The 12,798-nt window shown below is 41.8% G+C and overlaps 1 protein-coding gene and 1 pseudogene across 1 annotated transcript; both read left to right on the top strand.

The window, feature by feature from the left end:
• Window positions 1-32: 32 nt before the first annotated feature.
• On the top strand, window positions 33-6,012 carry LOC124010160 (annotated as a pseudogene).
• Window positions 6,013-7,585: 1,573 nt separating this feature from the next.
• On the top strand, window positions 7,586-11,560 carry zgc:161969 (uncharacterized protein LOC569044 homolog). Its single transcript, XM_046321717.1, has 2 exons — window positions 7,586-7,878; window positions 8,869-11,560. Exons 1-2 carry the CDS (start codon window positions 7,693-7,695, stop codon window positions 10,567-10,569), a joined length of 1,887 nt encoding a protein of 628 aa, XP_046177673.1. The 5' UTR covers window positions 7,586-7,692; the 3' UTR covers window positions 10,570-11,560.
• Window positions 11,561-12,798: the final 1,238 nt, after the last annotated feature.

The following is a 12,798-nucleotide window of genomic DNA, read 5'->3' as shown; positions in this document are numbered from 1 at the left end:
CAGATTTACATTCAAAACAGCCAATTAAAAGCATGTATCCCAGGCTGGTTCATCCTTCCAACTTCGAGCCCACAGTTCCTCTAGTGCTGCTGCTCCTATGGGGGCCTCTAGGGGCTCAGGCCCAGAATGACACAGAGCCTATCGTCCTAGAAGGGAAGTGTTTGGTAATCTGTGACTCCACTCCCAACTCTGAGCCAGCGGGAAATGCCCTGGGCATGTCAGTACGCTCAGGCACGGGCCGGGTGGCCTTCTCTGCCACCCGCCAGACCAACCATGAGCAACCCCACCATGATCATCTACTTCGACCAGGTGAACAAATGCAAAGAAACATTGACCATATAAAGTATCACATCAGCAGGTGAAGTTGACTCATGCGTTCTGATTAATTAATTCCCTTTGGATGTTGATTGATTTCTCTTTGATTGATCATTGATAAATGATTGATTTCTATACCTTATAAAAAACGAGCTGGCGCACACCCAGATACAATTATTGTATGTAGAGGTGCTGACTAACGGCGAATAAACTATAAGCTATAAAATAAAGAGTCGCACACTATATAAACTCAGGAAAAGGAAACATCTTTTTCAGGACCCTGTCTTTCAAAGATAATTTGTAAAAATCCAAATAACTTCACAGATCTTCATTGTAAAGGGTTTAAACACTGTTTCCCATGCTTGTTCAATGAACCATAAACAATTAATGAACACCTGTAGAACGTTCGTTAAGACACTAACGGCTTACAAACTGTAGGCAATTAAGGTCACAGTTATGAAAACTTAGGACACTAAAGAGACCTTTCTACAGACCCAGGGTTCCTGCTCATCCGCGTGAAGGTCCCTTAGGCATGCTGCAAGGAGGTATGAGGACTGCAGATGTGGCCAAGAAAATAAATTGCAATGTTCGTACTGTGAGACTCCTAAGACAGCGCTACAGGGAGACAGGACGGACAGCTGATCATCCTCACAGTGGCAGACCACGTGAACAACACCTGCACAGGATTGGTACATCCGAACATCACACCTGCGGGACAGGTACAGGATGGCAACAACAACTGCCCGAGTTACACCAGGAACGCACAATCCCTCCATCAGTGCTCAGACTGTCCGCAATAGGCCGAGAGAGGCTGGACTGAGGGCTTGTAGGCCTGTTGTAAGGCAGGTCCTCACCAGACATCACCGGCAACAATGTCGCCTATGGGCACAAACCCACCGTCGCTGGACCAGACAGGACTGGCAAAAAGTGCTCTTCACTGACAAGTCACGGTTTTGTCTCACCAGGGGTGATGGTTTATCGTCGAAGGAATGAGCGTTACACCGAGGCTTGTACTCTGGAGCAGGATCGATTTGGAAGTGGAGGGTCCGTCATGGTCTGGGGCGGTGTGTCACAGCATTTGCAGACGGAGCTTGTTGTCATTGCAGGCAATCTCAATGCTGTGTGTTACAGGAAGACATCTTCCTCCCTCGTGGTACCCTATCTGCAGGCTCATCCTGACAAGACCCTCCAGCACGACAATGCCACCAGCCATACTGCTCGTTCTGTGCAGGATTTCCTGCAAGACAGGAATGTCAGTGTTCTGCCATGGCCAGCGAAGAGCCCGGATCTCAATCCCATTGAGCACGCCTGGGACCTGTTGTATCGGAGGGTGAGGGCTAGGGCCATTCCCCCCCAGACATATCCGGTAACTTGCAGGTGCCTTGGTGGAAGAGTGGGGTAACATCTCACAGCAAGAACTGGCAAATCTGGTGCAGTTCATGAGGAGGAGATGCACTGCAGTACTTAATGCAGCTGGTGGCCACATCAGATACTGGCTGTTACTTTTAATTTTGACCCCCCTTTGTTCAGGGACACATTATTCAATTTATGTTAGTCACATGTCTGTGGAACTTGTTCAGTTTAAGTCTCAATTGTTGAATCTTGTTATGTTCATACAAATATTTACACATGTTAAGTTTGCTGAAAATAAACGCAGTTGACAGTGAGGGGACGTTTCTTTTTTTGCTGAGTTTATAAACTCCCAGTAAATTATTGGGTAAATCACCAACATTTCGGCATCACTGTGCCTTCTTCAGGGTGATTTCTATACCACCACTCCCCATCTCTCTTATTCTCCTGTATTAATTCTCTCCCTTTCTCTTCTTACCTCAGATCCTGGTAAATGTGGGAAATCACTTTGACCAGGAGAGCAGTGTCTTCCTAGCCCCCAGGAGGGGAGTCTACAGCTTTAACTGCCATGTTGTGAAGGCCTATAACAAACTATCCAAGTGAGATACACTCCATGCATACATCATATGTAGCAATCACACATGTCTCACATATGGTTAGTTATTTGGCATTGAGACTCTGTGGTTCTTCTTCCCCAGGTTAGTTTGATGGTGAATGGGTGGCCAATGATCTCAGCCTTCACTGGGGACCAGAATGTGACGTGGGAAGCAGCCACCAACGCAGGCCTGGTGATCATGGAGAGGGGAGACAAGACCTACCTCAAACTGAAGAGGGGAAACCTAATGGGTGGCTGGAAGTATTACACCTCCTCCGGCTTCTTGGTTTTTTCCCTTATAGGGAGACAGTCAGCAGGAGGGAGAGGAGGACAGAGGGAAATATGGAGTGAAAGAGCGATACGGTGGGAAGACTGTGCGACTGAGATAGGATTTCACGTCTAAGAGAGGCAGTTATAGATAGAGCGAAACAGAAAGACGTAATGAACATTGACAGCTGTGGGTATGTGAATTGTCTCATGCCGTGTCCAGTTTGTGTAACTTGTCCTGTAGGATGGAGGATTGAGACTTTTTGTTCAGATACCAGAGTTGATGATGAGCAGTATCTGCAATCAATTTGTATCTTTTTCATTTTCACTTTTAAAAGTAATAAGGTAAGTAAATCCTGTAGCCCTTAAAACATGGCAAGACCTGAATACAACATTCGATTGACATTTGGATCTCTGGTATTTTTACCTGTCAATCTGGCCAGCCCCATGGTTTCCTGTTTTATTTAACCTGTTTTTCTTGTAAGGATTATATTCCCTATTGGCATGTATGTGTTTTGCAGAGTGCATACTTCTTATGAAGATTTTAAAAAGTCATTAAAATTAATATTTACATTAGCTCTTTAGAAGTCTTTCGAAGTACTATGTGAATTAGATTATTATTTTTGTTTTATGCATGTTACATTAGGTTATAGAGTATCAATATTCACTCTTGTGTTCTTCATTGAACCAATATCATGACAGCTGTTTGTAAATATAGCTCTCACCACCAGAGTTGGCATGGTGGCAGGGCATTGGCAAGTGTGGAGAGCATTAGCATAGTGAATAACGGATACTCCTCATAGGGCTAACAGTCATGCACAAACAGATGGAGTCTTTGGCGAGGACACAAGCACGTCCTAGCCGGACTCCTGTGGATTGAGTGTGGTGTGCTGTCACAACTAGTCAGTCACGCTTCCCTAGTTAGGGGTTCAGCAGCTAAGCTGGTGAAACCCTATTGTATTTGTTAGCGTTTATTATTATTATTATTAGGGGTTCAGCAAGCATAGGATGCTAAAGACCTATTTTTATTATTCCAGTTCATTATTATAATGTATACTTCCGTGAGATGGTAATGCCTACAAAGGTGCAACTTAACATGATGGTAAAGTCCCGTGTGCCACACCCTCTCTTGCAGTCCCACGCCAATTGGCCAGATGGTGGCACTATAACAAGCGATTAAAATACAAACTTTGGAAGCTCACGCCCCTCACAACGTGACCTACGGTCATGAAATTCAGTACATAGGTCTCTTTCCTCACAAGAAACACCTTTTCCTCAAGGACCCATAACGTCTGCCATGTTGTATTTCCTGCCATTTAGAATTTTGTGAAGAGCACTTAAAATTCTACTACTCTGGCACCGAATGACCAATCTAAAAGTAACTTGATACATGTCATGCATTGGCCAAGGTCTCTGAAAGCAACATTTTTCCAGACTATACTCAACCTATGCAAGCACATTCAGATCAACCCCACAGTGGCGCTATAATTGGCACATGTTTATATCACTTGATCTGTTTGACCGAGTGATGAAATTTAGCACACAAGCTCAGGGACATGCTAACCTCTAATGCATGGTTTAGTTTGGTTTCAAGCTCTTTGCTCATAGTGGCCATATTGTTTGAGCTAGAGTCTTGGAAAATGTTGCGTTTAAAAACATGGGTACATGCTGTAAATGCTATGTACCAAATTTGATGCTGATCAGTCCAGCGGTCCTCAATATCATTGAAAATGTTCCAAAATACCTCAAAAGCATATTATATTGCATGATCAGTTTGATTTTGAGTTCTGATATTTGTCAAGTGTGATAAATAGTACAGAAGTAACTTGTCATAGGGAAATCCGTAAACATTTTCCTGATGGTGGCACAGTGGATGCACAGCTGAACCCCGGCAACGGAGCTTGCAGCATTAATTAATATTTCTCTACTTCTGTAAAGCCAAATTAAAATGTAAATTCCTGTGAGATTATAAGGCCTAGGAGGATGCAACCTGGTATGATGGTAAAAGTCCAAGGGCCACACCCTCCCCTGCAATGTCTTGCCAATCGGCCACATGGTGGTGCTATAACAATCGATTTAACATGCAACCTTTGACCCTTTTTTTCTTTTGGAAATGTTTTATTGACACAATTCCTTTAAAAACAGCTCATACATTTTTTACATCATTTACACACATAAAAACGGCAACAAAGCATAAAACACAGCATTTGACAGTTACATTTAAATTTGTTAAAGTACATGTTGTTAAAATCAATGAAAACAACCATGAATAAAAGTACTTTCTTTGTAAAAACATCAAATCTGTAAAAGCCATTTAAAATGTGTGCTGATGACCCCGTTTGACCTAGTCATGAAATTCGGTACGTAGGTCCCGCTCCTCAAAATGAACAAATTTGCCTCAAGGACCCATAACGGTCTGTCAGTACAGTTGCCATGATGGATTTTCCGCCATTTTTATTTTGTGAAAAATACTTAAAAAGCTTCTCCTCTGGCACCGAATGACCAATCTGTATGTAACTTCATATGTGGCATCTATGTACAAAGTTCTCCCAACACAACATTTTCCAGACTAGTACCTAAGACAACATGGCCGCTATTGACCAGTAAGCATTCACATGGGCGTGGTCTGGCACATAATTGCATATAAATCAGTCAAGGATATTCATATTGTAACAACTTGGTACACATGTTCCAAACACTGTGAAGACTCAACATATTTAAGCACATCAACCACACAGTGGCACTATAAAGGGCACATGTTTACATACCTTAATCTGTTCGATTCAGTGATTACATTGGAACACATGCTCAGGGATACGAGTCTAGCTAACCTGTAAAGTATGGTTCAGTTATGCCGCATGGTGGCACTGTTGGACATGAAAAAACATTAATGCAAGCTCATTGGCTCAATGTAGCCATATAGTTTGAGTTAAAATCATGGAAAATGTTGTGTTTAAAGACATAGGGAGAGAGATGATGGATACCAAATTTGGTGCCAATCAGTCCAGCGGTCCTGAAAAAGATGTTTAAAGTAATCAAATTCATTGAGTTATTTTGGACAATTTTCAAAAGTTTAAAACAGGGACGGGAAACTCCAGTCGTCAGGGCTGGAGAGATGTCACACTTTTTCCTCATCCTTACCAAACGCAGCATATTAAAGTAATTGCATTCTAAAGTGAAGATTATGATTAGTTGATTATTGGAATCAGGTGTGTTAGCTAGGGCTGGGGCAAAAGAGTGACACCAATCAGGCCCCTGAGGACTGGAGTTGCCCATACCTGCTTTGAAATGTCATTGGAGACAGACTATTGAGTCATACAGTTTTTGTCCCCCCCAAAATGTGTGCCTTTTAGCTAACCCTAATTATTCTACTAACTCTTTAGCTACCCTCCAAGCTCATCATTAAGATTGGGGCCCTGGGTCTGAACCCCGCACTGTGCAACTGGGTCCAGGACTTCCTTACGGGTCTCCCCCAGGTGGTGAAGGTAGGGAACAACACCTCCACTTCGCTGATCCTCAACACAGGAGCCCAACAACAGTGCGTGCTCAGCCCCCTCCTTTACTCCCTGTTCACACATGACTGCATGGCCACACACGCCTCCAACTCAATCATCAAGTTGCAGACAACACAACAGTAATAGGCATGATTACCACCAATGACAAGACAGCCTACAGAAAGGAGGTGAGGGCCCTGGGAGTTTGGTGCCAGGAAAATAACCTCTCACTCAATGTCGACAAAACAAAGAAGCTGATCGTGGACTTCAGGAAACAGCAGAGGGAGCACGCCCCAATTCACATCGACGGGACTGCAGTGGAAAGCTTCAAGTTCCTCGGCGTACACATCACTGACGATCTGAAATGGTCCACCCACACACACGTGGTGAAGAAAGCGCAACAACGCCTCTTCAACCTCAGGAGGCTGAAGAAATGTGGCTTGGCACCTAAAACCCTCACAAACTTTTACAGATGCACAGTTGAGAGTATCCTGTCGGGCTGTATCACCGCCTGGTATGGCAACTGCACCGCCCTCAATCGCAGCGCTCTCCAGAGGATGGTGCGGTCTGCCCAATGCATCACCAGGGGAAAAATACCTGCCCTCCAGGACACCTACACCACCCGATGTCACAGGAAGACCAAAAAGATCATCAAGGACAACAACCACCCTGCCTGTTCACCCCACTATCATCCAGAAGGCGAGGTCAGTACAGTTGCATCAAAGCAGGGTCCGAGAGACTGAAAACAGCTTCTATCTCAAGGCCATCAGACTGTTAAATAGCCATCACTAGGTGGCTTCCACCCAGTTACATAACCCTTCACTTTGGAGGCTGCTGCCTCATATACATCACTGGCCACTTTAATGTTTTCATATTTTTGCTTTACTCATCTCATATGTATATACTGTATTCTATTCTACTGTATTTTAGTCTATGCCACTCCAACATTGTTCATCCTAATATTTATATATTCCTTAATTCCATTCTTTTACTTTTAGGTTGTGTATATTATATGCATTTTTGTGAATTGTTAGATATTACTGCACTGTCAGAGCTAGAAACACAAGCATTTTTCTACACCCACAATAACATCTGCTAAACATGTGTATGTGACAAATAAAATAACATTTGATTTGAACCTGCTGCATAAATTCTCTTAAACCTACAGCCTTTGGGGTGGCAGGTAGCCTAGTGGTTAGAGTGTTGGGCCAGTAACTGAAAGGTTGCTGGATCAAATCCATGAGCAGACAAGGTAAAAAAAATCTGTCCTTCTGCCCCTAAACAAGGCAGTTAACCCACTGTTCCCTGATTTGTTCCTCTTGACTTGCCTAGATAAATAAAAAAATAAAACGAAAAGTTATATTTGACAAAATATGTATCCCTTCTAGAAAAAACTCACTATTGGGGAAGTAATTATACCCAGGTGCAACATCAATATCATCTCCTAAATTGTGATCATACACGACTGTAATAAAGAGACCATTTGGAACAAAGCCACAAACATACAGGGGGCTGGGTTACTTCGGTAGAAAGTAACCAATGGTAGTAACGCATTACAAGTAATCCGGATTACGTGGTTACGTAATCAGACTACCGCAGTGTGCTTTGTCTGTTTCCACAAATTGCTGTCTCGCTCTAAATGCAACACATTGTACGGATAAATTGTTAAAAATGGATACCAGTATGGATACCGGTACTCTTGCCACATCGTTCCACGTCTGGCGATATCGACAACATTTTATTTTCAAGGAAGTAAAAGACAAGAATATAATCGTTCAATGTGTTCTATGCAAACCCAAAATCCGCATGCTGTCTACCTCCAAGAACTCGACATCAAATCTGAAGAAACATTTAGAGGTTAGTAAATGCGTTCAATTAACATGTTGTATAGCGTGTTAAAAATGCAGATCGTTTATAAAAAAATGTAACCAAAGCCCGTATCAACTTTATATACCAGCTGTGGCCTAGCTACTACTCTGCTACCATCTCTTTCCCAATAAAGAATGAAGGCTTCGCTGTGTTTTGATTGGGTGGCGGTGTATTTCGTCCAGCCCATAATACAGACATTTCATTGGTTCCCTCATGCGTCGACATACCCCCATATACAATAACACGATCAGACAAAAAAGTATATTGGAAATGTAATTCGAACATTCTTAAGCATTGCAATGCGTTGTCATTTTCACCTACTGAAAAATAACAACAAAAAAGACAGCAACCACAAAGACATTTGGGAAGGGGTGCGCTTCTCAATCTTATTTTACTAGGCAAGTCAGTTAAGAACACATTCTTATTTTCAATGACGGCCTAGGAACAGTGGGTTAACTGCCTGTTCAGGGGCAGAACGACAGATTTGTACCTTGTCAGCTCGGAGATTTGAACTTGCAACCTTTTGGTTACTAGTCCAACACTCTAACCACTAGGCTACCCTGCTCTCAATAGAGTAGCCATGTCCAAGAGCATCACATTTGTTCATTTGCTGACTGACTGATATATGTTGTGACTTGGTTAAGATTGTGTTTTGCATACAAATAAAGAAAGAAAAGAGTGAAAGTAAAGGGATCTTGATAGTTTCACATAGCCTGTCTCGTCCTATAAGTAAAGCTGGAGAGGACCGAGGATGCCACTTAAGACTTGAGATGCATGAGAAGTATATCATATGGGTAAACGGGATTCTACTGGTGGTCAGTGTGTATGTGTGTTTTTACCTGCAGAAGCAATTGCACAAGGATGGGCTCTGTGTATATTTCAATAAATAGGTTGGGCAAATATTTTGGGCATTACAAATATAACAGATGTTCTGATATGTATGCTTCTGTATTAATGCATTTTATTTTTGTATTTCAGAGAAAGCATCCCAGCATGTATTTAAAGTCCCCTAAAGTTGAGATGAATGGACCAAATGGACCAACCACCTCAGATTCTCCTAAGGAGCCAAAGTACAAGAAATCCAAGCTGGAAAGCCTAGTCCATCAAATGACATCACAGCCAAAAGTGAACGCCCTGGTCTTCAACTTCATGGTGGATGATGTCCAATCGCTGTCTGTCTTGGAACAGCCTGCGTTCAGGAAGCTGATTGAGGGTTTAAGTGGAGGGAAGATGTCCATGACCCGAAATACATTTATCAATAGAATTGAGATGGCATTCTCCAAAATGAAGGATAAACTAAAGGAAAATCTGGACAGTGTACAATCAGTGTGTACTACAGCGGACATCTGGACAGCCCACAACAAAAGCTACATTGGGATGACATGTCATTGGATTGAGAAGAATGAGCTGGAGAGGAAGTCTGCTGCACTTGCCTGTGCCAGAATACGGGGCGCACATACATTTGATACAATTGCAGCGAAGATAAACGAGATTCATGTGGCCTACAATATTGAAAACAAACTTCAGGCTACTGTCACTGATAATGGCAGCAACTTCGTCAAAGTCTTTAAAGAGTTTTCAAAGGGGGACAATGAAAATGATGAAGATGACAATGTTGAATTTGAAGACGTGGGCACCATTCTTGATGGAGCAGATGAGGCCATGCACCTCTTTCTGCTGCCGCACCAGAAATGTGCATCACACGCATTGAATCTGATTGCCTCCCATGACCTAGCGCAAGCTCTATCACAGGGAGAAACTGCCCAAGTGTACTACAGCTCAATGGCCAAGTGTTCTGTAGTATGGAACAGAGTCCACCAATCCCCATTGACTATAGCAGCAGTGGAGGACATAGAGAAAATGAAATTGACTGCTCCTTGTGAGAGTCGCTGGAATTCTGAATACTGTGCAGTGGAAAAGATGGTGTCTCTCCCTGAAACAAAACTAATGGATGTTTGTGACAGCCTGGGGGTCCCAAGACTGCTATCTTACGAGATAGCATTTTTAAAAGAATACGTAGATGTCTTCAAGCCACTTGCTTTTGCACTGGACCTCTTCCAAGGAGAGCAAAAATGTTTTCTTGGACTGGTCATACCAACGGTACTCACATTGAAGAAAAAGCTATGTGAGAAGAAAACTCTTACACTCTATCTCTTCGACGTAATCAACCCTGTTCTAGAAGCAATAGATTCCCGCTTCAAACAGCTGTTTGCTAGTCTGGATGCAAAAATGGCAACAGCAACTACTCCACAATTTCGTTTGTGGTGGCTACCAGAAGCTGAGAGAGAAGACATGCATTTGATGCTAGTAGCTGAGGCGACTCCAATGGAGCTGACTGATGGTGCACCAATCGGCAGCGACGACATGCAGTCAGAAGATGAATTCTTCAGTTTCGGACCTGGGACCGGCAACAGTGACACAGAAGAGGAAGTCCGGAGGTACCTAGAGGGAACCAGCAAAAATCTCAGCTGCCTGAAATACTTCCCAAGAGTGAGAAATCTGTTCCTCAAATTCAACACCATCCTACCCTCAAGTGCTCCTGTGGAGCGCCTCTTCAGTCATAATGGGAACATTCTCACCCCCCAAAGGAATGGTCTGACTGATGATCAGTTTGAGCAAGTTCTCCTTTTGCGTTACAACAGCAAAATATGCACACAGGACAAAATATTCCCTGAATGAAAAAGGAATGGGATTTTTCACACAGATTATGTATTAGAGGTGTATTCTTGGTTGTGTTTGTTAAGCTGTTTAAAAGTAATCAAAGGCCGTGCGCACTGAGATTTAAACAGAGATTTATGTTTGAAAAATGTTTGTCTGCGTGACATATTATTATACTCAACCAAAATATAAATGCAACATGTAAAGTGTTGGTCCCATTTTTCTTGAGCTGAAATAAAATCCCAGAAATGTTCCATAAACACAACACGCTTATTTCTCTCAAATTTTGTGCATAGATTTGTTTACATCCCTGTTAGTGCGCAATTCTCCTTTGCCAAGATAATCCAGCCACCTGACAGGTGTGGCATATCAATAAGTTAATGAAATAGCATAATCATTACACAGGTGCACATTTTGCTGGGGAGAATAAAGGGCCTCTAAAATATACAGTTTTGTCACACAACACAATGTTGCAGGTTTTGAGAGAGCGTGCAATTGGCATGCTGACTGCAGGAATGCCCAACAGAGCTGTTACCATTTAATAGAATGTTCATGGCTGTGCTCCTCCCCAGTAATGTGAAATCCATAGATTAGGGCCAAATGAATTGATTTCAATTGACTGATATCCTCATATGAACGGTAACTCAGTAAAATCTTTGAAATTGTTGCATGTTGCATTTATTTTTTTGTTCAGTGTATATATATATATATATATGTATGTATGTATATATTTTGAATATTGAGTTATGTACTAGTTGTTAAATGTGAACATAGTATACTAGTTGTTAAATGTGAATGTTTACTTAATTATACTTGTCAGAACATTGAGTGTTCTTTACTAGTTGTTAAACGTGACAATCTACTTTTCTTTACTACTTTGCTTAAAAAAATGTACTCAAGGCCAATAGCCTACTTTTTACATGAGTACATTTGAAAATGAGTAACAAAAATTAAATGTAACGTGTTTATTTGTGCTTTTATTAAACATGGGGGTACCTTAAATATTTTAAAAGATGTTATGTAATTTGTATCAAGTAGGGTGGCAAAACTCTTTTCCAAAATGCACAGGTTTTCCAGAAATCCTGGTTGGAGGATTACAGATATCCTGTTATTCCTTCCTGATTCCAACCAGGATTTCTGGAAAACAATGGCATTTGGGCAAAGTTGCTGTATTTTTGCAACTCCAGTATCCAGTATCTGATTTTCTGTGCTCCTACATGGCTTTGGAGACCTCCAAACAGAGGAACAGGTTCACACTCACAGTTTACACACACTATCACCTCTAGGTGGCAATGTTGAGTGTGTGTGTGTACTGTGAGTGTGAACCTGTTCCTCTGTTTGGAGGTCTCCAAAGCCATGGAGGAACACCGAAAATCTGTTACTGGATACAAGAGCTGTAAAAATACAGTAACTGTTGGCAAGCTATCTTTCATTTAGCAGGCCACTTTTACTATAATGTACCAGTTCAGTTTATGTGTACCAGGAAAATAAAAACACAAGAAAATACCCAGTTTCAACTTAAATAGAGAGCACCATACAGAAAATCATCTACTTGGAGCATAATGGGGCAAAGGTGAGATGAGGGCATCTCATTAGGTAGCAGTTAATGGACAACTGGGCATTTGAAAGAATTGAGGTGAGGTGTCATTACATTCCTCTGCTGCCAGTGATTTTGTTAGTGAATCCAGTGCTAATAATAATGTATTTGATGGATGTACCTTCTAGAGACCATCACCACATAAGCCTCAAGGTTTATTTCAGTTTTGATTTAGTGTACAGAAATAATATAATTAAGTACCTTTTAAAATAAGCATTGCATCTCTGGTCTGGGCACAGCTAAAATTTTGAGTGAATAGTTATATAATTGAGTCAACATGGTCACCTTTTGAAGAGACTGAAAATATAAGAGGTCAAATTGTAATATTGCCTGGATGGTTAGCAAAACATTCCCCATTATTATATACCTTATGCAGGTAATAGGACATATATTTACTTCTTATTCAAGTTACACTTTCAGTAAACTGGTGGTTACGCGTTTGTTTGGATGTTTGACAGCAAAATCCAACGTGTTGGACCTCTGAGCCAAATTGTCCCAACTAGGCCGCATTTATTGTTTTCTCAACCTAACAACGTCTATTACTGTCTCCCGCCCAGTATTCCGTTCATTATATGATGGACAGCCGTATTAAGCCAATGGTATGTTAGAATCCTGCCGGTTTGTGTAAATTCCGACCAATGATAGTTAAGCGG

The sequence above is a fragment of the Oncorhynchus gorbuscha genome, linkage group LG22, assembly GCF_021184085.1.
Source record: "Oncorhynchus gorbuscha isolate QuinsamMale2020 ecotype Even-year linkage group LG22, OgorEven_v1.0, whole genome shotgun sequence".
In the NCBI taxonomy this organism is placed as follows: Eukaryota; Metazoa; Chordata; class Actinopteri; order Salmoniformes; family Salmonidae; genus Oncorhynchus; species Oncorhynchus gorbuscha.
Note: the sequence above shows the minus strand (reverse complement) of the source record. Positions and strands in the feature narration are given on the sequence as shown.